Here is a 27,095-nt window from a genome sequence, read left to right as displayed (position 1 = left end):
ACACGCAGGAGCTAGTAGCCTATGGACAGTGACAGTGAGTGTCCTAGTACAGTTACAGTATATAACTATTCAGAAGGAAATAGTGTGTGTGTGTGTACAGTACACAGACAGTGAGTGCACGCACACGCAGGAGCTAGTAGCCTATGAACAGTGACTGAGTGAGTGTCCTAGTACAGTTACAGTATATAACTACATTACAAAATACAATCAATCAGTACTAAAGGACAGCAGAAATACTGGTATAGATGAGAAATAAACAGAGGACAGGAGAGAACAGCTGCCCACACAGGCAGGCCCTGAGGCCTAAAGCTGTAAGCCTGCAGCAGCTGTCTGAGTCTCTCTCTATGTAACACAAAAGCTACTAACTAAAATACAATGTCTATCTAACTAACAACAATATAGGTGTATATAGGAGGTGTATGTGAGCAAAAACGCTAGGTAAATGACCACAATAAAGCTCTTGCTAAGCCAACGCACAAAGGAGCAGATCTCTCTCTCTCTCTGTGCAAAGTCGGGCAAGGACGGAGAAACGGAACATGGCGGCTGCTATTTATAGGGTAGGGGCTGGCCAGGGTCCCCCTCAGTGATTGGCTGCCGTCAGAGGGCCTGGGAGCCCTCTGATTGGCTCTAAGGACATCAATCTGGGCTATGACGCTATTCGAGCTCGGTATTCGAGCTCGAATAGCGCTGTTAGCTCGAATAGCGCGAATAGTGAATGGGCTATTCAAGTTCACTCGAATAGCCCATTCGAATAGCTCCAGCTATTCAGAGCTCGAATAGCTGAAAAAGAGCTCGAATATTCGAGCTCTGCTGAGCACCACTGGGTGGAAGAGTGGATGAGGATCAGCGGGAGAGATGACATGGAGGGTGGAAGAGTGGATGAGGGTCAGGAGAGATGACGGAGGATGGAAGGGTAGTTGAGGGTCAGGACTCAGGAGAGATGACATGGAGAGTGGAAGTGTACTTTGAGGGTCAAGAGAAGTGACACAGGGATAGAAGGGTTGATGAGGGTCAGGTGAGGAGACCTGAAGTGGAAGCATTTTATTTTTTCACTGAACTTGGTCTGGTTAACTGCAGCCTGTGCATTATTTGAACACATCTAAATCATGTTACCCACTAAAGAAATCATAACAGCGAGAGAAATGCTGTTTGTTCAGAATGAGGGAAATTATCCAGAACAACCAGGGTTCGCGAACAAACCTAGCTAAATTACAATTTCCAATAATGGGGGTTTGGATCTATTAAGAGAACATTACTGGGGATGTAATAAACAAGATCGAGGTCTCTTGATCAGAAAGTTGTCAGGACTAAGGCAATATTACTTGTTTGGAGAGTGAGTGAGTAGTTACCACCAGGGGGCGAGTAACACCGGCAGCAGTATAAGAATGGAGGGTACACATTTCTTTGTGAATTCAGATACAATAAATGTCGCAAATCCTTTATCAAAATGTTTTGAGCCAGGATGATGGCATTGACTAAGCTTCTCTGCAGCGAGACATGGATGTATTGTGCAGAGTCTGGCGCACAGCAGCAAACATAACCACCTTTATAATCACTTCAGTCTACTACGGTTCATTGTATTCTCGGGAATATCGTGTCAATCGGTGTCCACCACAGATAAGTATTGGGCACCCGATTATGCTGTAATCTCCACGGAAGAATCCCAATTCCTTGGAAATAATTTAATGAATTTCGTGACCGAAGTTATACCAGGGAGCTTAGTACACAAAGCAGCCTCCCTAAACCAGCCACACACGAAGTTTACCTTTTACACGCTAATGAGGAAATGACAACTGGAAAAGACATGAAATAGCACGTCAGATCATATCAGAGCTCCATAGTGAATCAGTGGGTGGCTCTTAGAAGAGCCTTTGGGTTATGATCGGTATGGAGAGATTACTTGGCGCTGGTGTACTTGGTGATGGCCTTGGTGCCCTCGGACACGGCGTGCTTGGCCAGCTCTCCCGGCAGCAGCAGCCGGACGGCGGTCTGGATCTCCCGGGAGGTGATGGTGTGGCGCTTGTTGTAATGAGCCAGGCGGGAAGCTTCCCCGGCGATGCGCTCGAAGATGTCATTGACGAAGGAGTTCATGATGCTCATGGCCTTGGAGGAGATGCCGGTGTCGGGGTGCACCTGCTTCAGCACCTTGTACACGTAGATGGCGTAGCTCTCCTTCCTGGTCTTCCTGCGCTTCTTGCCGTCCTTCTTCTGAGTCTTGCTCACCGCTTTCTTAGAGCCCTTCTTGGGCGCCGGGGCGGACTTGGCTGGTTCAGGCATTGCAGCGGCTTCTCAGTAACTCTGCAGAGTGCGGAGACACAATGAGGAGCAGCGCCGCCTCCCCTCTTTATATAGGCGGCCTATGCTAATCAGGCTGCAGCGCTTCTCTCTACACTATTGGGCAGCGTCACTGGCTGATGATTTCCTTCCCTCTCACTGGCTGGAGACGCGCCGTGTGCAAAACACCTTACTGAGAACCCGAAGATAATCCCATTGGCGGCTTCAGCGTAGAGGAACGCCCAGAGTTTGCTGATTGGTGAAATGCTGAGTTTACATTCCATTGGCTGAATCAGACAGGAACCAATAGGGTGGCACAGAAGAACAGGCTGCAGAGTATATATAGAGGGAGGCGGGGCGCACTCAGCGATTCCAGTGCTGGTGAGACATCCATAGAGCTGATAGCATGTCTGGAAGAGGCAAACAAGGCGGCAAGGCCCGTGCTAAGGCCAAGACTCGCTCCTCCCGGGCCGGGCTGCAGTTCCCAGTCGGCCGTGTTCACCGTCTGCTGAGGAAGGGCAACTATGCGGAGCGGGTGGGGGCCGGAGCTCCGGTCTATCTGGCCGCAGTGCTGGAGTATCTGACCGCTGAGATCCTGGAGCTGGCTGGCAACGCCGCCCGGGACAACAAGAAGACCCGCATCATCCCCCGCCACTTGCAGCTGGCCGTGCGCAACGACGAGGAGCTCAACAAGCTGCTGGGTGGGGTGACCATCGCCCAGGGGGGCGTCCTGCCCAACATCCAGGCCGTGCTGCTGCCCAAGAAGACCGAGAGCCACAAGGCCGCCAAGAGCAAGTAATTCCCTGCATCTGAAGATATCACAGAACCCAAAGGCTCTTTTCAGAGCCACCCACACTGTCTACACGGAGCATGGATATAGGTACGCCAGTGTTAGTTTGTATATAAGGAGATTCCTATTGATTAGCATGGGTACATTTCGGTGTCTGGCTGCTGCATTAGGCAGGATCAGTAAATCTCCCGTTGCTCTGGAGAGGCGCTCAATCCCTGGTCGCTGCTGCCATTTTCGGCAGAAACACCGCTACAGTGTTTGTCTAGCCGCCCTTTGTACTTATCCCAGCCTCAATTCACGGTTACTGGCAGAGATATTGGTGAGGGTAACGGAGGGAGTTTGAGCTCCGAGGGACAGTCCCGTGACATGTTCTCTGTAGTGCTGGATGACCAGGATGTGAATTGGTTTGTGCGCTCATCCTATGAGAGTAGTGGGTTGCGTGGCTATGTACCAGTGCTACAGATATGATTGGTACAATACTGTGTGTTCTCTGTTAGGCCCGGTTCACATTAGCGGTGGCCGTCCGGAATCGCCGTGCCGGAGCCGGACCGCTTGCAGAACGGACGGAACGGACGCACGGCAATAGCAATGAAAGCCTATGCGTCCGTTCACATGCGTCCGTTCTGCCGGACCGGAGCCGGACCGGATCCGGACTCCGGCGTCCGTTCCAACATGCGCTATTTTTTGGTCCGGCTCCTCCGGCAGCCGTATCCGGGGCGGAGCCGGACTGCACCATCCGGCCAATACAAAGTAATGAGAACCGGAGAGCGCACAACACACTGGCTACAAAAACCGGACGTTCTACCCCACTTCCTATGCATTTTGGATGGGGACCACATGGAGTTCACAGAGTGGGGCAGCAGCGATTTCATGCTGGAGCTCTAGGCAGCAACATGTCTGATATAAGTCTGATAACGAGGAGGCGAACAACAGAGAATTCCCAGGTATACGAAAAATGCCTGGATCCATGGTCCCAACAGCAGTCTCTGTATCCACGGATGGTCTCCACACGTCCACCTGTCTCCAACAATGACCCCAGACCCTTCTGCTGACCTCCCAGACCCCAGGTATTTACAGGTTGTTATCTCCTTAAGAAACCGGATCCGGACCGCAACCGTGTTCACACCGCACGGAAACCGGATGCAAACGGACCGGATCCGGATAGGAACCGTACGGATCAGGTCCGGTCCGGATACGGTGCGGTCCGGACATCCGGTGCGGTTTTGACAAAACCGCAAGTGTGAACGGGGCCTTAGGAGATCAAGTGTTACCGCTGCTCACACCTATGTAGGGGGGAAACTGTTTCTCTTCTATGCTCCAGCAGTTACAACACATTCGACTGCCTGCCTGAAGTTCGCAATGACGGCAGAACAATAATCAGCGATCGGCCACAATAACTGGCAGCTGAAATAGCTCTGATGAGAGATTGTGCTACAAAACATTTCCGTTTCTTGAAAATCGGCACTTACGAAACCATTGCAGCTCTTTTGGAAAAGAAAAAGCATCCTTTCGCTCCACCCCCTTCATTGCAGTCTCCCATTAGGTCCGCATGCTTTACAAAGACAGAAGAGACGTTATAGAGATTTATATAGCAAAATAATATAACCCTTAAACAGATCGACCGTTATTATTTAGCACAGTCAGTTATTAAACTACTTACCGATATTTACATTCTGCAGTGGAGGAACGATTTTCTGCAAATACAGTTTCTGATTACCCATCTACATATATAATTGCTGCTAAACGGCAAATAAACTAATCAGTGACAATTTACTGCTCAAGTACAGCTAATTAAAAAAGTAGAAAAGAGTATATTTAAACAACATTACAAATCTGCCTGTGGCTCCGCCCTCTTCTGTGCAGTCTCCCCTCAGGTCCGCTCAGACTGTATAAGATGAGAAGGAGCGGCAGCACAGATCAGTTCGTCTCTATAGCGGAGAAGAAGCAGCAATACAAGCATGTCTGGCCGAGGAAAGGGCGGGAAGGGACTCGGGAAAGGAGGCGCCAAGCGGCACCGGAAGGTGCTCCGGGATAACATCCAGGGCATCACTAAGCCCGCCATCCGCCGCCTGGCCCGCAGAGGGGGTGTCAAGCGCATCTCCGGCCTCATCTATGAGGAGACCCGCGGAGTGCTGAAGGTTTTCCTGGAGAACGTCATCCGGGACGCCGTCACCTACACCGAGCACGCCAAGAGGAAGACTGTCACCGCCATGGATGTGGTGTACGCCCTTAAGCGCCAGGGACGCACCCTCTACGGATTCGGGGGCTAAGCCTACCATTCTCATTCTGATCATCGTTCCACCCAAAGGCTCTTCTAAGAGCCGCCCACTCTGTCTCTGAAGAGCCGCATTCGGATATACTATGTTATATAGCGCCATATTTGTGTTGTTTGGCTAGATATTGTAGTACATGATCTGTCTAGCCTGTTTGTTTTGGTAAATGAAGAATGTCTGGTTATCAAGAATGTCTGGTGATTCTCGTCCTTTTCTGTTGCGTTTTTATTTGGCCTAGCAAAGTCCGTGCACCACTGCCACCATGAGGTGAATAAAGGAAAAGCATCCAGTGGCCTTTGGTGGTCTTTCCAAAATAAAAGAATAAATATTCGGGGGTGAAATGACTAGCAGGACAGGACATTCCCTGCAGTGAACAGAGAAGGGAGGAAGTGGATGAAGAGGGGTGAGCAGAGAGCAGAAATGTTTTTTGCACACATTACCCACATGTTGCAATCATATGCTCACAGTGAAGGAAAGCATTCCCCCACCCCAATGTGTCCTGTTTTCACCTCCAACATGCATCATAAATTTAGGGAGAAGTGAAGTGCAGCTGTTTAGCGCAGAGTGCAGGAGGATCATATTGCACAGCAATCACAGTGCCTGCTGTCCTAGCCCAGCATGCTGTTTGCAAAGTTACTGAGCTGTGCTTCGGAGCCAAAAGTTTCCCATTTGTTCACTATGCAGCACTACCGGAACAGACAGCCTAAAATCAGCAGCACATAGCCAGTATGCTCTACACCAGAGCCGGGACAAGGTCCTCCAGCACCCAAGGCTGAGACACCAAAGTGCGCCCCTCCATCCCTGCCACCCCAGCCGTCACACACTGATTGCTATTAGACTAAGGGGCACCACAGGGCCCACAATCTCCCCAACAGTATAATCCAAATGCCCTCAGAAAGGCAAAAAGACTGCGCTCCACAGCACTTCAGATCAGATCTAATATATATAGCACCAGAAAACGTCACCAGTTTATATAGGGGATCCGCAGACTTTCACTTGAGTACACACTCCTGTTAAAATCCAGCCAGAAAAAAGAAGTTGCGATCACAATCCTGATCTCCAATTGAGTATAGGATTTCCCTGTAAAAGATTCAAATATAGTGCAATATTGTTTCAATGGAACACCCGTGATTCACTCCACATAACTGTGCAGGGAATAACCTCCACCACAGAACAGAGGAAGCCGAGAATAGGGGGGGGGTTTCCACCCCCTTGTGAGTCTCACTCACCAAATACTTTCTTGTTATTCCAGCATATAAACCCTCCAATCTGGGCAACAACCATATGGGACCTTTAGATATAAAAGAGCGGGACTCGCATAGCGTAAAAAACCTTCCACATTTATTGCTAAAACCTTTTAAAATATGCGTACCAGATAGAAGTTTTCACAGGCGTTTGTTTATGGTGCCAGCACCGCCGCGGTCGGATCTCTGCTGAACTCCACACTCCCCGCTGGATCACTTCCTCATTCCGTCCCACGTGACTCCTTAGCTCCGCCCTACGCGTTTCGTCATTTGACTCATCAGGGGCATGGAGTCACGCTATTAGGGACGCTATTTAAATATCTCCTGTACCCTCCCGCCTCCATTCCCCTATAAACCAGCCTCACCCACCTCATGCATATGCACGTATCCCATACTATCTACAACTATTGCAACAAAAATCCCCGCCATGGTGCTGCCACTTACATCAGAATAAACCTCCCACGTGTGCCTCCCCCCTCCCATCTAACCCTCAATTTCTTTTAATCCACAGCAACCTTCAATACGTAACATTCCCCCATACCTCCATCAATCCACAGTCCCATCGTCATGTGTCCAGAATCATATTATAACAATCACTACATGAATCACCACCCCCCCCCCCCCCCCCGTTATTAGTTACTCAAAGCCATATACAAATATTGTTAACATTCCAATTCATTCGATTCTCATATATAAACAAATCCATACTGTGCAAAAGTGCATTACCTAAATCTCCTCCTTCTACTGTTCACCGTATACATGCGGTAGCTGTTTTCCGCATATACACAGCATACCTTATACCCCCGCTCTTACAAAGCTCTTTTCCGCCTGCTTACGGAGCATCTTTTACTCAATTCCTAATCCTATAGCACCATCTAGTGGTATGTAAATGGAGGAGACAGAAATACACTCATACCGTTCTTATTCCCTATCCACCACCACCACCTGGTGTCTTTATCAAGTATTGCACATATCCATCTTAATCCTATTTATTTAATATACCCCACCAATTTTACAACCTTAATCCAACACATCCAAGGTGGCATGACGATGGGACTGTGGATTGATGGAGGTATGGGGGAATGTTACGTATTGAAGGTTGCTGTGGATTAAAAGAAATTGAGGGTTAGATGGGAGGGGGGAGGCACACGTGGGAGGTTTATTCTGATGTAAGTGGCAGCACCATGGCGGGGATTTTTGTTGCAATAGTTGTAGATAGTATGGGATACGTGCATATGCATGAGGTGGGTGGGGCTGGTTTATAGGGGAATGGAGGCGGGCGGGTACAGGAGATATTTAAATAGCGTCCCTAATAGCGTGACTCCATGCCCCTGATGAGTCAAATGACGAAACGCGTAGGGCGGAGCTAAGGAGTCACGTGGGACGGAATGAGGAAGTGATCCAGCGGGGAGTGTGGAGTTCAGCAGAGATCCGACCGCGGCGGTGCTGGCACCATAAACAAACGCTTGTGAAAACTTCTATCTGGTACGCATATTTTAAAAGGTTTTAGCAATAAATGTGGAAGGTTTTTTACGCTATGCGAGTCCCGCTCTTTTATATCTAAAGGTCCCATATGGTTGTTGCCCAGATTGGAGGGCTTATATGCTGGAATAACAAGAAAGTATTTGGTGAGTGAGACTCACAAGGGGGTGGAAAAACCCCCCCTATTCTCGGCTTCCTCTGTTCTGTGGTGGAGGTTATTCCCTGCACAGTTATGTGGAGTGAATCACGGGTGTTCCATTGAAACAATATTGCACTATATTTGAATCTTTTACAGGGAAATCCTATACTCAATTGGAGATCAGGATTGTGATCGCAACTTCTTTTTTCTGGCTGAATCTCCCCAACACCTTAATATCTAGTTGTGTGGCTTGCAGTCACTGCCATGTATCCGTTTTCTTATTTCTTTCTGCTTCATACACAATTAGGAATGACAGCTGAATGAATTCTGCGCCCCCTCCTACACTGCGCCCTGAGGCTGGAGCCTTTTCAGCCCATGCCTCGGCCCGGCCCTGCTCTACACATATCTGGCAGTGGCACCCATGTCCCCTCTCTCTCATCTACCTGTCCCTGCAAGGCTGGCTCCCCTCCAACTGAGTGATCCATCTCTGCTCTGCTTCCAGGACCCCGCTGCCCGCTGAGAGGGGGGCGTGCCGCTCCCGGCTCCACCCCCTTTTTGATCCGAATTATTCATTTTGGTGATCCGGATGATTCGACTTACAAAAGAGATTCGGATCAAAGATCTGAATCGTTCATGATCCGGACAACACTAAAAAAAAAAAAAAATATATATATATATATATATATATATATGTATATATATATATATATATATATATATATATATATATATATATATATATATATATATATATCTCGCCCTGTTGTAATTAACGGGTAAAGCAGATTTTACACAATGTTGTTGTTTTGGGGACATACCCCATAAGATCCCAAAACTGAACAACCATATGCACAATTTGATCCCAATCCTGGTCCTTTAGAACCCGATAGGATTTGTCCAGGCTGCAACCCTGCCCCTCTCAGTCCTGGAGCATGAGGTGGTCTGCACTCTGCATGGGCTGGAAATAATAGTGTAGAGGGGCTGTACATGTTAAAGTGTGCAGGATATAGTCCTTACATGACGTTCAGTGTTGGTCGGATACCTCATTATCCTATTCGAGTTTGGTCGAATTCGTATAGTAAACTATCCGAATTCACTCGAAGTTCTGTATTCGAGTTAATCGAATATCCGATTTGAACTCGGATATCTGACGTCACTATCCGAGTCTGTATTTGAGTAAAATATTTGAGCTGGCCTTAAATAGCTTTTAAAACTTGTATTGGAGGTCAATGATGCATGAAACCACCTTTTTTATGAAGAAAAACATCAAGTGATTATGTGGTGATGTAGTAGTTATAAAAAAGGTATCAAAAATAGTAAATTAACTTCATGAAAAGTGGTTGCATGAGAAGATCAGGCATGGTCGGAAAAGCCCATTTCCGTTTCCGGGACAATTCCGTCATACTGAAATTCCGCTACCGTTTCATTCCGGCGGAATTCCGCCCTATACGGAATTCCGTCGGAAAAATTGTAATCTCTCTCTCTCCTCCTCCTCCTCCTCTCCATCCATCCATCCTCTTATATCATCCAGTAGGGAATTGCAGATTTTCAAAACAGCTTATATACCACAGCTGGGATTTGAACCCATGATGCAGTGTGTAGTAGGTATTAGGTATCTGTCTTACCCTCTAGACCATGAACCACACTACATGGTAAAGCTTGCCTAGCATAAACCATACTACCATTATGATCAATTCAATAGAAAAAGTAGCATGATTAAGGATTGGTACTTTTTGAAAAGCATGCTTATATACCATAGCATATCTATTGAATTGATCATACTGGTAGTATGGTACATGCTAGGCCAGCTTTAGCATGTAGAGGTGGGACAAGGTCCTTCAGCACCCAAGGCTGAGACAGCAAAGTGCGTCCTCCCATCCCTCCCACCCCAGCCGTCACTCACTGATTGCTATTACACTAAGAGGTGCCCCAGGGCCCCCAACACCTTAATCGCTACTTATCTGGCTTGCAGTCGCTGCCATGTATCACCTTTTCTTATTTCTTTCTGCTTCAAACACAATTGGGAATGACAGCTGAATGAATTGTGCACCCCCTCCTACACTGCGCCCTGAGGCTGGAGCCTCTCCAGCCTCGGCCCGGCCCTGAGTGTGGTTGATGGTCTAGGGGGTAAGACAGATACCTACTACCATGTAGTGTGGTTCATGGTCTAGAGGGTAAGACAGATACCTAGTACCTACTACACACTGCATCCTGGGTTCAAATCCCAGCTATGGTATGGTGCTTTTCAAAAAGTACCAATCCTTAATCATGCTACTTTTTCTATTGAATTGATCATAATGGTAGTATGGTTTATGCTAGGCAAGCTTTACCATGTAGTGTGGTTCATGGTCTAGAGGGTAAGACAGATACCTAGTACCTACTACACACTGCATCCTGGGTTCAAATCCCAGCTATGGTATATAAGCATGCTTTTCAAAAAGTACAAATCCTTAATCATGCTACTTTTTCTATTGAATTGATCATAATGGTAGTATGGTTTATGCTAGGCAAGCTTTACCATGTAGTGTGATTCATGGTCTAGAGGGTAAGACAGATACCTAGTACCTACTACACACTGCACCCTGGGTTCAAATCCCAGCTGTGGTATATAAGCTGTTTTGAAAATCTGCAATTACCTTCTGGATGATGGAGGAGGAGTCTTATCTGTCCTAGTAGTGCACCGCTTCTGCCCGCATGTCCGTCGGCATGAAATATATACCTCCCCTGGCTTCCTGCTGTTCCCTTAGTACCATACCGCTTCATCCCGCTTGTCTGCCCGCCGGTCCGAACAAAAGTTAGATATCTCCCTCCTCCACAGAGGAGGAGGAGGAGAAGAGAGAGAGAGAGAGAGAGAGAGATAGGAATTCCGTTTGGACTACCGGAATCGGAATTAACCTAATTCCGGCCGGAATCACGGAATTCATAATTCCGTGGAAGTTTCCGAGCATCCCTAGAGAAGATGTGTCCAAAATGGTTGGAATCCTCCTCTTCCTCCTCTTCTTCTGTTCTCCCTGGCAGTGGTAGCAGCACACAGACAGCAGAAGCTCAATGCAGCTACAGGAGGAGGATTAGTGTGTGTCAGGCAGTGTGATGTGAGTGACATAATAGGCCCTGGGTCCTAGCGTTGGTACCAGGGCCGTAAATAAACACCATGAGGTTACAGACAGCGGTCGTGAAGCCCACATTGTGTCCAATACACAATTGGGACAGCACAGTTTTCAACCCGGACACCTCTAAAATATATATATATATTTTTCAAAATAATGCAGCTATTTTTGAGCGTAAATAGCTGGTGGCACATGGGCAGCAGCACCTTTTAATGTGTTCCCTGGCAGTGGAGACACAGACTGCAGGAGGAAATACAACAGCAGGCAGCGTGAGGAGAATGAGTGTGTGGCAGACTGGCAGCAGGAGGGCAGGCAGCGAGACATAATAGGCCCTGGTTCCTAGCGGTGGTACCAGGGGCCTAATTGAACTTATCTGCTGCTCTCCACAAAGTTCCTCTGACTTATCTGTCCTAGTAGTGCACCGCTTCTGCCCGCATGTCCGTCGGCATGAAATATATACCTCCCCTGGCTTCCTGCTGTTCCCTCAGTACCATACCGCTTCATCCCGCTTGTCTGCCCGCCGGTGCGAACAAAAGTTAGATATCTCCCTCCTCCACAAAGTTCCCTGCTTGCTGCGCTGCCAGTGTGGGCACACATAGCAGCAGATCATCAGCGTCGCTTCTCCGAGCATTGCCTAGTGACGCACTGCCACCGCACCTGGATGTTTTTTTATGAATGCCCACCCAGAAGTCTAAAACACCGCCAGCGGTGTTTTCCCACACTGATTCCCCGTACCGACAGCTCCTTTATGAATGATAGCCATTGTATCTGTATTACAGATAGAAATAGGGAATTGATTTTTGTTTTTAAGCCTAACAGTTACTCTTTAACCTGCTGAGCGGTCTGGACGAGCTCAGCTCATCCAACACCGCCGGAGGCTGCCGCTCAAGCCCTGCTGGGCCGATTTTAATGAAATAAAAAGCAGCACACGCAGCCGGCACTTTGCCAGCCGCGTGTGCTGCCTGATCGCCGCTGCAGCGCGGCGATCCGCCGCGTGCAGCGGCGATCCGCCGCGTGCAGCGGCGATCCGCCGTGTGCAGCGGCGAAAGAGGGTCCCCCCAGCCGCCCGAGCCCAGCGTAGCCGGAACAAACAGTTCCGGCCAGCGCTAAGGGCTGGATCGGAGGCGGCTGACGTCAGGACGTCGGCTGACGTCCATGACGTCACTCCGCTCGTCGCCATGGCGACGAGGTAAGCGAAACACGGAAGGCCAAAAAACCCTCCCGCAGCCACCCTGGCGATTTTATCAGAACGCCAGGGTGGTTAAGCATGCTACTTTTCTATTGGATTGATCATAATGGTACATGCTAGGCTGGCTTTAGCATGTAGTGTGGTTGGTGGTCTAGGGCACATGTGTTGAACTCCAGGCCTGGAGGGCCAGATCCATGCCAGTGTTTAGGATGGGCTGAGAAAGAGAGGAATGTGTTCTACCTGATGGACCACACCTTTCCTGATTCAGACCTATCAATTCATTTGAGCTGTATCAAAAATGTGTGAGGATCTCGGCCCTCGTAGGACCGGTTTGACATACCTGGTCTAGGGGGTAAGTCAGATACCTACTACACACTGAGACCTGGGTTCAATTCCTGGCCAAGGTATGTAAGCTGGCTTTTGAAAAACTACAATTCTCTGGGAGGAGGAGGAGAAGAAGAGAGACAGATTTTACAAATTTCCGACGGAATCCGGAATTCCGCGGAATTTCATACAAATTCAGCGGAATTTAACACTGACTTAATCTGTGATTTCTGGCGGAACGGAATTTGGTGGTTTTGATCATCCCTAGTGCTCAGCAAGCAGTTACTGGGCAGCAGTGAGCAGTTGTGAGAGTTTGAGAGGCATTTCACTTCCTGTGAACAGTCCGTGGAAAAGAGGCCTTAGAGACAGGTCTGCTGGTCCTAGTTAATGATGATCACAGATATTCAAATGATTCCGAGTTGATGCTAATTTATGATTTTTTATGCAAATGTGTGCAGCTTGAAAATGAACCAACCAATCAATGTAAACCCATCTCATTGATCATCCCTAGTCCTAGTAGTGCACTGACCATAACCCAATAGTCGTTCACCACTACTGCCATCTAGGGGATGATCAAAGATATGCAAGTTCTTCTGAGTTGATGCAAATTTGTATGCAGATATATGCAGCTTGAAAATGGACCAAACCTGGGTTTAAGGCCTCTTTTCCACGAACTGTTGATAGGCAGTGAAATGCCTCCCAAACTCTCACAGCTGCTCACTGCTGCCTGGTAACTGCTTGCCGAACACACAGCTCAACAGTTTGTGGAAAAGGGGCCTAAATTGATTCGTCCATTTTCAAACTGCATATATTTGCATAAATATTTGCATAATTTCAAAAGAATTTGCATCTCATTGATCATCCCTACTCTAAGGCCTCCTTTCCACAGACTGTTTATAGGCAGTGAAATGCCTCTCAAACTCTCACAACTGCTCACTGCTGCCTGGTAACTGCTCGCTGAGCACACAACTCAACAGTCTGTGGAAAAGAGACCTAACCAACCATGCAACAACCCTGAATTTGTGATTTATCCAACACACCTGTATGTGTATACATCGAAATACTACAGTAGAAGCAGACAACACGCATTTCTGTCTATAAACTATTGTATGATATAGTAACCAAATAATTTGGATGGGTTTTAGCTTGATAGTGGGTTACTATAGGGATCCCTGCTTTATGGCTGTTGGATAGGGATGATCATTATCCCTATCCAACAGCCATAATTCAGGGATCCCTATAGTAATATGCTATCAAGCTAAAACCAATCCAAATTATTTGGTTACTGTATCACCATACAATAGTTTACAGACAGAAATGCATGTTGTCTGCTTCTACTCAATGTTTTATTTCAGTGTATACACACATGCAGGTGTTCTGTCAATAATGCCAGTATGGACTCCTTTTTTTCCCCAATGCCTAGTAATTGTCTGTATAAATAAAACTTGTATGTACTTTTTATTTAGCTTGGTTGTCTCTCACACAAACATTTGATGATAGTAGACTTTACTTCACATTTTACAAATCCCTTACCTACCAATCTACCATACTAACTCATCCCCCCTATGTAACCCATTGTCCATAGTCTTCCCCATTCTCTCTAATCTCCCTGAGTCCTGACTATGAGTGATTATCTATATATATAAAATCGGATGTATGTATGTATGTGTGTGTGTATGTGTGTGTGTATGTGTGTGTGTATGTGTATGTGTGTGTGTATGTGCCACGATCACGCGAAAACGGCTTGACCGATTTGAACGAAACTTAGTACACAGTTCCCTTACTACCTGGGATGATATGTTCTGGGGGTCTCGCGGCCCCCCTGCACACATGGGCGGAGCTACAAACAGCAAATCAGATTCCACCCATTCAAGTCAATGGAAAAAATGTAAAAGGCTGCCATTCTCACAGTAATCAAGCCAGAGTCCCCACACATGGCACAGTTGGTCACTTGGTGACCGAGGTTACAAATCCAGGAAAAGTGGGTGGATCATAAAACAGCCAATCAAATTTCAGCCGTTCATTTTAAATGGGAAAATGTAAACTGCAGCCATTCTTAGACTGTTAATCACAAAGTTCTCAAACTTGCCACACTTGGTCACTGGGTGAATGCGATTAAGATTCAAGAAAATGGGTGGAGCCTACAACAGCCAATCAAAATTCACCTATTGATTTTCAAGGGGAATATTTAAACTGCTGCTATTCTTACACTTTTAATTGCAGAGGCTTCAAACTTGCTACAGCCGGTCATTGGGTGACTGGGGTCCAAATTCACTAAAGGGGCGTGGCCACATACAGCCAATCAGATTTCCTTGGTGGATAAACTGCTTCCATTTACACATTTTTGATGCCAGGAACCTGACAGCTCACAAACTTGGTCATTGAGTGACTGTGTGTTGAGGTTACAAAAAGTGGGCGGAGCCAAAACAACTTTTACTGGGAAAATATAAACTGCAGCCATTCTTACAACGTTAATGGCAAGGTTCTCAAACTTTGCACAGTTGGTCATTGGGTGACAGATTAAGATTTTGGAAGGTGGGTGGAGCCTACAACAGCCAATAAAAATTCCCCATTTGATTTTCAAAGGGAATATTTCATCTGCTACCATTCTCTTATACTGGTAAAAGCAGATGCCTCAAACCTGGTACAGTTGGTCACTGGGTGACTGGGGCCCACATTCAGGAAGGGGGCAGAGCCACAAACAGCCAGATTTGTTTATTTTTCAATGGGAATATACAAAGTATTGATACCAAGGAACCCAAAGCTGATAAACTTGATAATTGAGTGACTGTATGTCAAGGTTAGAAAAAGTGGCCAGTGCCAACAACTTCATTTTTTACATTGCAGGGTTCTCATACTTTACACAATTGGCCACTGGGTGACTGGGATGAACATTCAGAAATGTGGGTGGAGCCTACAACAGCCAATCAAAATGTACCTATTGATTTTCAAGGGGAATATTCACATTGCTACCATTCTTACACTGTTAGTGGCAGAGGCCTCAAACCTGATACAGTCAGTCATTGGGTGACTGGGGTCCAAATGCACTAAAGGGGTGGAGCCACAAACAGCCAATCAGATTTGTTAGATTGATTTCAGCCATTCTGTTATTGGCAGGGTTCTCAAACGTGACACAGTTGGCCACTGGGTGGCTGGGACTAATGTTCAGAAAAGTGGGTGGAGCCTACAGCAGCCAATCAAAATTCACCTTTTAATTTTCAAGGGGAATATTTACATTGCTGCCATTCATACACTCTTAATAGCAGAGGCCTAACATTTGCTACAGTCAGTCACTGGGAGACTGGGATTTAAATTCTGAAGGGAGCGGGCCAAAAACAGCCAATCAGATTTGTTTAATTTTAAAGGTAAAATGCAACTTATTGATGCCAAAGACCCCAAAGCTCATAAACTTGGTCATTAAGTGAATGTATGTAAAGATTAGAAATAGTGGGCGGAGCCAAAAACAACTAACTTTTTACATAGGGAAATGTAAACTGCAGCTTTTCTTACACTGTTAATGGCCGGGTCCTCAAACTTCACACAGTTGGTCACTGGGTGACTAGGATTAATATTCGGAAAAGTAGGTGGAGCCTACAAGAGCCAATCAAAATTCACCTATTGATTTTCAAGGGGAATATTGAAACTGCAGTCATTCTCACACTGTTAATAGCAGAGGCCTCAAACCTGCTACAGTCGGTTGTTAAGTGTTTGGGGTTCAAATTCAGTAAAGGGGCGGAGCCAAAAAGAACCAGATTTCTTTGCTGGATAAACTGCTTCCATTAGCACAATTTTGATGCCAGGAACCCAAAAGCTCACAAACTTGGTCATTGAGTAGTGACTGTGTCAAGGTTATAAAAAGTGGGTGGAGTTAAAAACAGATTTTTCTGGGAAATTGTAAACTGCAGCCCTTCTTCACTGTTAATGGCAGGGTTCTCAAACTTAGCATAGCTGGTTACTGGGTGACTGGGATTAACCACTTCCACACCATGAAATTTTATGCTGATCTGTGCAGCGTGGGCTCTCCAGCCCACAGCACAGATCAGCTAGCAGCCAGGGCGATCAGACTTCCCCCCTTTTTTCCCCACTAGGGGGATGTCCTGCTGGGGGGGTCTGATCGCCGCCGGCTGCTTGCGCTTGCGGGGGGGGGGCTCTTCAAAGCCCCCCTCCGCAGCGCTTCCTGGCCTCCTTCCCCTTCCCTCCCTCTCCCTCCCCCTGTGAGCGGCGCAGGACGGAAATCCGTCCTGCGCCTGATGGGATAGGCTTTAGCCTATCAGATGCCGGTGATCCCCGGCCAATCAGAGGCCGGGGATCGCCGATCTCCTCTACGGCGCTGCTGCGCAGCAGCGCCGTATACATGTAAACACCGGGGAAGATCTTCCCCGTGTGTTTACATTTACCCTGCGAGCCGCCGATCGGCTCGCAGGGTGTTCACGGAGACACCCTCCGGGAACTGACATGGAACGGCCGCTCATACGAGCGGCCGTTTCCATGGTATACACTTCTGGATTTAGGGGCGTGTATATACGCTCCGAGAATCCGGAAGTGGTTAATATTCAGAAAAGTGGGTGGAGCCTAAAAATGCCAATCAAAAATCACATGTCACTTTTCAAGGAGAATATTAAAATTGCTGCAATTCTTGCACTGTTAATGGCACAAGCCTAAAACCTGGTACAGTTGGTCATTGGGTCACTGAGGTTCAAATTCAGAAAAGGGGACAGAGCCACAAACAGTGAATCAGATTTGTTTCATTTCATGGGAAAGTACAAATTATCGATGCCAAGGACCCCAAAGCTCACAAAATTGGTCATTGAGTGACTGTGTCTGTGTGTCTAGGTTACAAATAGTGGGCGGAACCAAAACCAAATTTCACTGGGAAAATATAAACTGCAGCCATTCTTACACTGTTAATGGCAGGGTTCTCAAACTTTGCCCAGATGGTCACTGGGTGATTGAGATTAATATTCAGGGAAGTGGGTGGAGCCTATAAAAGCCAATCAAAATTTGCCTGTTGATTTTCAAGTGGAATATTTAAATTGCTGCCATTTTTACACTGTTAATAGCAGATGCCTCAAACCTGCTACAGTTGGTCATTGGGTGACTGGGGTTTGAATGCTGGAGAGGGGCGGAGCCACAAACAGCCTATCTGATTTGTTTCATTTCTATGGGAATATGCAAATTATTGATGACAAGGACCCCAAAGCTCACAAACTTGGTCATTGAGTGTTTGTGCGTTAGGGTTAGAAAGTGGCCGGAGCCAACACCAGTCAAATACATTCCCGGGCAACGCCGGATCATCAGTGGGTGGAGACAAATACACATTTCACTGGGAAAATGTAAACTGCAGCCATTCTTACACTGTTAATGCCAGGGTTTTTAAACTTTGCACAGTTGGTTACTGGGATTAATATTCAGAAAAGTGGGTGGAGCCTACAAAAGTGAATCAAACTTCATCTGTTGCTTTTCAAGGGGAATATTTAATTGCTACCATTCTTGAACTGTTAATGGCACAGGCCTCAAACCTGGTACAGTTGGTTATTGTGTGACTGGGGTTCAAATTCAGAAAAGGGGTGGAGCCACACACAGCCAATCAGATTTGTTTCATTTCAAAGCAGATTATTGATACCAAAGACCGCAAAGCTCACAAACTTGTCCAGTGAGTAATTATGTGTTAGGGTTAGAAAAAGTAGGCGGAGCCAACACCAGCCAAATACATACCCGGGCAACGCCGGGCAATCAGCTAGTCATTATATAAACTGTGAGCTGTAACCCCTGGACAGCCTATGTGTGAGAGGCCCATCCTTATGGCAGGCAGCAGAGAGCTCAGCCTGTGCTAGCATCCGGGACATTTATCAGCATTATATTCCCCTCCAGAGGTCAGTAGCCCCCCAGCCCCGTATATTGTGTGGCGGGGATCCCCTCCTTCATATTGCGGGGGCAGTGACAGGAGACCCCGTCAGTGGCGGCGCCAGGGGGGTGCTTGGGGGTGCTCGAGCACCCCCTAGAATTGTCCAAGCACCCCCAAAGCACCCCCTGGAGTGAACTGACTTCAGGCGTCTAAAAGACGCCAAGTCAGTTCACACACCGGCAGCACGGAGCAGCAGGCAGGGCTACGGTAAGATGGCCGCCCGGAGCCCTGTTCTGCAGACTTCGGGCGGCCATTTTCCCGTAGCCCTGCTCTCTGCATGCAGGCAGGAAGTCTCGTCGTGACGTCGGGAAGGAAGAGGATCGTGGGCGCGCGGGCGCTGCGCGCCACAATGAGGTCGGGACTCGGGACGGGAGGTCGGGAAAGAAGGTCTTCTGGCTGTAGGTGAGTAAATGGGTTTTTCTTTTCTTTTTCAGGTGATGCGGATTGTGCATATTGGGGTCATATCTGCTACGGATTGTGCATATTGGGGTCATATCTGCCACGGATTGTGCATATTGGGGTCATATCTGCCACGGATTGTGCATATTGGGGTCATATCTGCCACGGATTGTGCATATTGGGGTCATATCTGCCACGGATTGTGCATATTGGGGTCATATCTGCTACGGATTGTGCATATTGGGGTCATATCTGCTACGGATTGTGCATATTGGGGCGATATCTGCTACCGATTGTGCATGTTGGGGTCATTTCTGCTACCGATTGTGCATATTGGGGTCATTTCTGCTACCGATTGTGCATATTGGGGTCATTTCTGCTACCGATTGTGCATATTGGGGTCATTTCTGCTACCGATTGTGCATATTGGGGTCATATCTGCTACCGATTGTGCATATTGGGGTCATATCTGCTACCGATTGTGCATATTGGGGTCATATCTGCTACCGATTGTGCATATTGGGGTCATATCTGCTACCGATTGTGCATATTGGGGTCATATCTGCTACCGATTGTGCATATTGGGGTCATATCTGCTACCGATTGTGCATATTGGGGTCATATCTGCTACCGATTGTGCATATTGGGGTCATATCTGCTACCGATTGTGCATATTGGGGCCATATCTGCTACCGATTGTGCATATTGGGACCATATCTGCCACCGATTGTGCATATTGGGACCATATCTGCCACCGATTGTGCATATTGGGACCATATCTGCCACCGATTGTGCATATTGGGACCATATCTGCCACCGATTGTGCATATTGGGACCATATCTGCCACCGATTGTGCATATTGGGACCATATCTGCCACCGATTGTGCATATTGGGACCATATCTGCCACCGATTGTGCATATTGGGACCATATCTGCCACCGATTGTGCATATTGGGACCATATCTGCCACCGATTGTGCATATTGGGACCATATCTGCCACCGATTGTGCATATTGGGACCATATCTGCCACCGATTGTGCATATTGGGACCATATCTGCTACCGATTGTGCATATTGGGACCATATCTGCTACCGATTGTGCATATTGGGACCATATCTGCTACCGATTGTGCATATTGGGGCCATATCTGATAACGATTGTGCATATTGGGGCCATATCTGATAACGATTGTGCATATTGGGGTCATATCTGCTAACGATTGTGCATATTGGGGTCATATCTGCTACCGATTGTGCATATTGGGGCTATATCTGATAACGATTGTGCATATTGGGGCCATATCTGATAACGATTGTGCATATTGGGGCCATATCTGATAACGATTGTGCATATTGGGGCCATATCTGATAACGATTGTGCATATTGGGGTCATTGGACGTGTTTTTTGTTAAAATCTGCTCACATTACGTGTATTTTCTTGAGAAAACCTGCACAATTATGTGAATTTTCAGGGAAAAGGGTCACCAAAACTTGGGCCCTCTGTCTTTGCGTTGCACTTTTAAAGGGAACCCGAGGTGAGAATAATATTGAGGCTGCCATATTTATCTCCCTTTAAGCAATACCAGTTGCCTGGCTGCCGTGCTGGTCCTCTGCCTCTTATTCTTTCAACCATAGACCCTGAACAAGCATGCAGCAGGTCAGGGGTTTCTGACAATATTGTCAGAACTGACAAGATTAGCTGCATGGCTTGTTTCTGGTGTAATTCAGTTCACTACTACAGCCAAATAGATCAGCAGGGCTGCCAGGCAACTAGTATTGTTTAAAAGGAAATAAATATGGCAGCCACCATATCACTCTCACCCTGGGTTCACTTTAAATTACAGTTAGCCCCGCCCTCATCCGGTCATGACCACGCCCATTTTTTCGCCGCGGCGCGCTTCGCGCGCCGCAGGTTGTGGCCACACCCATTTTTGGCGCGGCGCGCTTCGCGCGCCGCAGGTCGTCAGCTCCCCCGGAAATTGGTCCAGCACCTGCATAGCACCCCCTAAAAAAATTTCCTGGAGCCGCCACTGGACCCCGTATTAGAGACATGTTACCCCCTGATAATGATGGAGACAGAGGACATCGGGGGAGCAGGAAGCGGAGCTGGTCACATTACAGCGGGATTTCCCGGCCACTGTTTCCGCTCAGAAGCCCCCCTGACTGTAATGGAGGAGGGGAGACCCCTGCCAGCCGGGCGGCCGCACACAGGGGTCGCACCGCTACTTTCCGGGGGGAATAAACCCACTTTTCTCCCGGCGAGGAAACACAAGCAGAGAGCCGAGAAGTGACAGCTGTGTGGAGGGGCGGCTGAGAGTCCCGATCCCACCAATAGGAAGACGCTACTATCAGCAGCCAATGGCAGCGCAGCCGGGGAGAGTATATAAGCGCTCACTGGCGGCCACTTGCAGTATTACACTTTGTAATATAACTAGGAAGATGGCAGAGACCGCCCCAGCAGCCGCCCCTCCCGCAGCGGAGCCCGCCGCCAAGAAGAAGCAGACAAAGAAGGCGGCAGCCGGAGGAGGAGCCAAGAAAGCCAGCAAGAAGCCTTCCGGCCCCGCCGTGTCCGAGCTCATCCTCAAGGCCGTGTCCGCCTCCAAAGAGCGCAGCGGGGTCTCCCTGGCCGCCCTGAAGAAGGCTCTGGCTGCCGGAGGCTACGATGTGGAGAAGAATAACAGCCGCCTCAAGCTGGCCATCAAGGGCTTGCTGACAAAGGGCAGCCTCGTCCATGTCAAAGGCACCGGCGCCTCCGGATCCTTCAAGGTCAGCAAGAAGGAGGCAGCCGGCAAAGAGCACAAGAAGCCGGCGGCGGCCAAGAAGAAGCCAGCGGCTGCCGCCAAGCCTAAGAAGCCGGCTACTGCCAGGAAGCCCAAAGCCGCCAAGTCCCCGAAGAAGCCTAAGAAACCCCCCAGCGCAGCCAAGAAGAGCCCCGCTAAGAAGGCGGCCAGGAAACCGGCGGCAGCTGCTGCCAAAAAGCCCAAAGCTGCCGCTAAACCCAAGAAAGCCGCCAAGAGCCCCGCTAAGAAGGCAGCCAAGCCTAAGGCCGCCAAAAGCCCGGCAAAGCAGGCAGCAAAGCCCAAGAAGGCCGCTCCTAAGAAGAAATAAGCCGCAGCCTGTCTCTCTTATTAACCCAAAGGCTCTTTTCAGAGCCACCCACATTTTCTGCGAAGGGCTGCGATTCTTATTATAAATGCCACTGATTACTTCTATTTGGTGAAAGTCCCAGGTTATGCCGTGCCTCCCCCCTCCGTGCAGTTAGTGACTCCCTAGTAATGTGCTGCTCTTCCAGTGGATGCTGAAGGCGGCCATACACGTTGAGGGGGATCACCAAGAATCTAGTGAAATGGGGGGGGGGGGGGGGGGTTGCTTCATTCTGTAGATTCAAGTTTTAGTTGCGCTTAATCTAGCATCGGGTTCTCTGGAAATGGAAGTTTCACCATCATGTCTCACATGCATATTGCTACAGTCACAATTCTAGAAATACAGTTAGTGTTACAGGAAATAATGTATTCTTTCCTCCCCTCTGATTATCTGTGACTGATGGTAAATATTCTACTAGCTTGCCTTTAACTAGACCTACATATTTAAGTCAATGGTCCGGCTAAGAATAGAGGAGCCAGAATTTGCAGCAGCGGAATTCTGGGGACACACGCGAGTACCCCCGATTAGTTTTTACTGGCCGGGTGTAGATATTCTGAGATGAGCGGTGTCAGCTCCGGTACATTTCTGCCCGGCTAGCAGCAGTGTTTGTAGCCGGTGTGATAGCGACACTACTGTATGGGGAATGTGGCGGTGGCTCCATTGCCGGGTGCCAACAACGTTGTCTGTATGTTTAAGGATCCATCTGTACTTACTGTTTCAACAAAATGTCACTAAACATGCACATATGCCCAGGCAGAAGGGTATCAGCCTACATGGGTAATAGAAAATAGCGGAGCTAGGTGAAGGGGTAAAAAAATATGCTTTCCCATGAAAGCGTCATATGCTCAATTTGCCAATATCCTGAGCGATATCTGGGGATGTCGCATTGTGTGTTATCGGCGCATAGTGGTTACTCTGCGTGAAAATAAAGAAAGGGAAATACGAGGAATTTGTTCTGGGTCACATGATCAGAGTGAAATGACCTCTTTCTACCATCCGGGGATAGGAGCGGCTGATCTTCCCCATCAGCAAATCCAGCAACTCGTGAAGCAGATAATCTGAAATGAGCCATTAATTATTATAGTCCGCTGCTGTTATGGACGAAAGGAAAAACAAATCTGACTAGCCGATGTTTTCAAATATCCCGCGCGTATATTAACGGCCTTTCCCGCCATTTTATCGATCTCCAACTATACACTCCCAGATTCAATTGGTCACGATTTGCACACCTTGTCCTACAATAAATATTGCAGCCGTCATGTGGTCTCTCTGCTGCGAGCACTTCCCTCCTACCCAACCATACTGCTATTTCAGCATCAATCTCCGGTAGAGATGGGAAGTTCGGATCTTTTCAATGATCCGGATGATTCGGATCATTGAAGAGATCCGGGTCTTTGATCCGAATCTCGGATCATTTTACTACCGAAGCATTTGGGGGTGAAATTAATAGCAGGACAGGTCTGTGGACAGGAGAAGGGGAGGGGGGTGGGCACACAGCGAAGGGGAGAAGATGGACAGAGGGCAGGGAGTGGACAGAGAAGGGAGGAGGACGAGCAGAGAGCAGAAATGTTTGCACACAATACCCACATGCTGCTCATTATGCCTTACATATATTTCACCTATATGTTTATCTGTATACTTTGAAAGCAAAACGTCGCAGTGAAAGAAAGCATTCCCCAAAAGTTACTGAGCTGTGCTGAGCCAAAAGTTTCCAATGTGATCACTGTGCACAACTGCGGAACAGACAGCCTGTAATGAGCAGCACGTTATAGCCAGTATGTGTGCTCTACACATATCTGGCAGTGGCACCCATGTCCCCTCTCTCTCATCTACTTTTGGCTGCAAGGCTGGCTGGCTCTCATCCAACTCAGCGATCCATCCCTGCTCTGCTTCCAGGACCCCGCTGAGAGGGGGGCGTGTCGCTCCTGGCCCCGCCCCTTTTTCGATCCGAATCACTCATTTTGATGATTCGGATGATTCGACTCACAAAATAGATTCGGATCAAAGATCCGAATCGTTCGTGATCCGGACAACACTAATCTCCGGTCCCATCCGCTATATAGAGAGCGTACAGCTCCAGAGCGGAGCTCAGCTTTGCAAATACAATAAAAACCGTCTCCAATTGGAGGTCGTACCCTCTTACTACAATTATCCTGTGACGTCACCGAATTACCATTTCAACGGTATAATGGAAACAGCTAGTGATGACAGAGAAGATGAGCGGGGGTGAAGCAGCAGCAGTTACCATACCGGTAGCGCAAGAACTTAGAGCTATTCTAGCCGTGGCTACTCAGTTTAATAAGAATACCTCTACAATAAATCTGCAAAGGCTTTCTCTTCTTTTGGAATCCATTAGAAGCAGCAATTCCCTGCTGCGGAGGTGATGACAGCACTTTATGGATAAAATGGGTGGCCCTGAAAAGGACCTTTGATTTAGATAGTAAGTAAGGAGTCTCGCTTAGCCCCCGAAGCCGTAGAGGGTGCGTCCCTGGCGCTTGAGGGCGTACACCACATCCATGGCGGTGACCGTCTTCCTCTTGGCGTGCTCGGTGTAGGTGACGGCGTCCCGGATGACGTTCTCCAGGAAAACCTTCAGCACTCCGCGGGTCTCCTCATAGATGAGGCCGGAGATGCGCTTGACACCCCCTCTGCGGGCCAGGCGACGGATGGCGGGCTTAGTGATGCCCTGGATGTTATCCCGGAGCACCTTCCGGTGCCGCTTGGCGCCTCCTTTCCCGAGTCCCTTGCCGCCCTTTCCTCGGCCAGACATGCTTGTATTACTGCTTCTTCTCCGCTGTAGAGACGAACTGATCGTTGCTGCCGCCTCCTCTCCTCTTATACAGTCTGAGCGGACCTGAGGGTAGACTGCACAGAATGGGGCGGAGTAGATCTTGCAGTTTTTTTTTTCCTCATGCGTATTTGTTGGTTTCTGTATCCCTTGTAGGCTTTTGCTGTGCAGCCCTGTATGAAAGTAAACCAGTGACTGACTAATACGTACAAACAGGAAAAGCTTCTTTTCGCATACTTCCAAATAAAAAAAAAAAAAAAATATATATATATATACTTTCGGATACATCCCGCTACAACTATTAGCCGTTTATTTCCCATGATGTACGCGCCCTCACCATGGTCTGGAATTCACTTTTTTTTTTTTAAATAAGCCTGGAACTCACTAATCTCTCATAGAGCGTCACCGCACAACTATTCTTATACAAAACAGGGCGCGGATTGTTACACTGGCTGGATGGGGAAGAAACGTCCCAGAACAGATTTATCGGCGGGAAATTTGAAATAGCATCAGCTCTGGCTCAACCAATCACAGACAGCTCCAGCTGCTTCTATATTAAGCCAAGAAAGTATTAATTCGGTACGCAGGCGAAAGATGATTCTATGTACAGATACAGGAAGTGTTTGGTGTTTATTTGATTTAACACTCAGTCAATTCAGATTTTACACCCCACATTTCCCAGATTATTATACAAGTTAATAAGATTCGTGTTTTAAAGCCAATTGCGTCATTAAATTAATATAGATCGGAGCATTTAACTGGCCCGCTTTCCTGCTAATATATGGGCACTTTTCTATAGACTGCTATGTGTGGGCTTTAAAACAAACAAAAAAACTCGCTTTGAGCCAAACAGAAGGAACAGCTTATATCGCGCTCTGCTCTCGGCGGAGTCAAAGCGCCAGAGCTGCGGCCACTTAGCCGCTCCACGGACGACCAAGTTTTAAAGGTACAAGTCAGAGCCTAATCAAGTGGTAGAATAATAAGGGTATAGAGTATTACTCGACATGTAAGACAAGATTTTATATCTATCGATACTAGCATGTTGTGCGCAGGGCTGGGCGAGATCTACACACCGCTATCTGCGACATTACTACAGCTCTGTATGGAGAATGTGGAGTGGCTCTGAAAAGAGCCTTTGTGTTGTGGGTGAGAATGTGTGAGGCGCTTATGCCCTCTCGCCGCGGATCCTGCGGGCCAGCTGGATGTCTTTGGGCATGATGGTGACCCTCTTGGCGTGGATGGCGCACAGGTTGGTGTCCTCGAAAAGCCCCACCAGATAAGCCTCGCTGGCCTCCTGCAGAGCCATGACGGCCGAGCTCTGGAAGCGCAGGTCGGTCTTGAAGTCCTGGGCGATCTCCCGCACCAGGCGCTGGAAGGGCAGCTTGCGGATCAGCAGCTCGGTGGATTTCTGGTAGCGGCGGATCTCTCGGAGAGCCACTGTACCGGGCCGGTAGCGGTGAGGCTTCTTCACTCCTCCGGTGGCCGGGGCGCTCTTCCGGGCGGCTTTGGTGGCCAGCTGCTTGCGGGGAGCTTTCCCTCCGGTGGACTTGCGGGCGGTCTGCTTGGTTCTGGCCATGCCTGCTAATCAGCGTTACTCTGCGAGTTCTGTGTGATCTGATGCCGCCGCTACTCTCTTTTATACTGCGCTCTGCCTTCTCATTGGGCGCTGCGATCACGTGCCTCATCCTGACTGGCTATTGGGGGGGAGGGGGGGCAGTCACTATTCAAATGTACCGCCAAAAATAGTGCTTTGTTCCAGCAGCCCGCTATTTAACTTCTTATTACTTGTCCTATGTATGCAATCCTATAAAAACTACTAGAAGATGATAATGATGATTATTAATAGTAATAATAAAGCAGTGAGGAGGAATAGCGGAATGTCTCTGCAGCCCTTTATACCCACAACACCATTATGTATTTATGTGTATCGGCTCAGGGGAAACCTCGCATCTCACATCAGAGAGAGGAAACCGGGGTCAGGATGGAAACAATGTAACAGATGATAGAAATAGATACAATGGGCTCTATTCTCA

General features: G+C 48.0%; 6 protein-coding genes across 6 annotated transcripts; 3 read left to right on the top strand and 3 right to left on the bottom strand.

The window, feature by feature from the left end:
• Positions 1-1,871: 1,871 nt before the first annotated feature.
• On the bottom strand, positions 1,872-2,286 carry LOC137534807 (histone H2B 1.1-like). Its single transcript, XM_068256462.1, has one exon. The coding sequence runs from the start codon at positions 2,275-2,277 to the stop codon at positions 1,897-1,899; it is 381 nt and encodes a 126-aa protein (XP_068112563.1). The 5' UTR covers positions 2,278-2,286; the 3' UTR covers positions 1,872-1,896.
• A 394-nt stretch (positions 2,287-2,680) lies between these two features.
• LOC137536908 (histone H2A type 2-B) lies at positions 2,681-3,073 on the top strand. The gene has a single exon (XM_068259086.1). The coding sequence runs from the start codon at positions 2,681-2,683 to the stop codon at positions 3,071-3,073; it is 393 nt and encodes a 130-aa protein (XP_068115187.1).
• Positions 3,074-5,022: 1,949 nt separating this feature from the next.
• On the top strand, positions 5,023-5,334 carry LOC137536907 (histone H4). Its single transcript, XM_068259085.1, has one exon. It carries the CDS (start codon positions 5,023-5,025, stop codon positions 5,332-5,334), a length of 312 nt encoding a protein of 103 aa, XP_068115186.1.
• A 16,235-nt stretch (positions 5,335-21,569) lies between these two features.
• On the top strand, positions 21,570-22,258 carry LOC137534792 (histone H1A-like). Its single transcript, XM_068256446.1, has one exon. It carries the CDS (start codon positions 21,570-21,572, stop codon positions 22,236-22,238), a length of 669 nt encoding a protein of 222 aa, XP_068112547.1. The 3' UTR covers positions 22,239-22,258.
• Positions 22,259-24,654: 2,396 nt separating this feature from the next.
• On the bottom strand, positions 24,655-25,064 carry LOC137534812 (histone H4). Its single transcript, XM_068256468.1, has one exon. It carries the CDS (start codon positions 25,042-25,044, stop codon positions 24,733-24,735), a length of 312 nt encoding a protein of 103 aa, XP_068112569.1. The 5' UTR covers positions 25,045-25,064; the 3' UTR covers positions 24,655-24,732.
• Positions 25,065-26,207: 1,143 nt separating this feature from the next.
• On the bottom strand, positions 26,208-26,638 carry LOC137534797 (histone H3). The gene has a single exon (XM_068256454.1). The coding sequence runs from the start codon at positions 26,636-26,638 to the stop codon at positions 26,228-26,230; it is 411 nt and encodes a 136-aa protein (XP_068112555.1). The 3' UTR covers positions 26,208-26,227.
• Between the last annotated feature and the right edge of the window lie 457 nt (positions 26,639-27,095).

Source organism: Hyperolius riggenbachi, chromosome 10 (genome assembly GCF_040937935.1).
Source record: "Hyperolius riggenbachi isolate aHypRig1 chromosome 10, aHypRig1.pri, whole genome shotgun sequence".
Taxonomy (NCBI): Eukaryota; Metazoa; Chordata; class Amphibia; order Anura; family Hyperoliidae; genus Hyperolius; species Hyperolius riggenbachi.
The sequence above is the reverse complement of the archived record's forward strand: the minus strand, read 5'-3'. Positions and strand labels throughout refer to the sequence as shown.

What these genes read in the sequence shown, in the direction of transcription:
- LOC137534807 (XM_068256462.1), bottom strand. Translation starts at nt 2,277, where the DNA reads ATGCCTGAACCAGCCAAGTCCGCCCCGGCGCCCAAGAAGGGCTCTAAG.
- LOC137536908 (XM_068259086.1), top strand. Translation starts at nt 2,681, where the DNA reads ATGTCTGGAAGAGGCAAACAAGGCGGCAAGGCCCGTGCTAAGGCCAAG.
- LOC137536907 (XM_068259085.1), top strand. Translation starts at nt 5,023, where the DNA reads ATGTCTGGCCGAGGAAAGGGCGGGAAGGGACTCGGGAAAGGAGGCGCC.
- LOC137534792 (XM_068256446.1), top strand. Translation starts at nt 21,570, where the DNA reads ATGGCAGAGACCGCCCCAGCAGCCGCCCCTCCCGCAGCGGAGCCCGCC.
- LOC137534812 (XM_068256468.1), bottom strand. Translation starts at nt 25,044, where the DNA reads ATGTCTGGCCGAGGAAAGGGCGGCAAGGGACTCGGGAAAGGAGGCGCC.
- LOC137534797 (XM_068256454.1), bottom strand. Translation starts at nt 26,638, where the DNA reads ATGGCCAGAACCAAGCAGACCGCCCGCAAGTCCACCGGAGGGAAAGCT.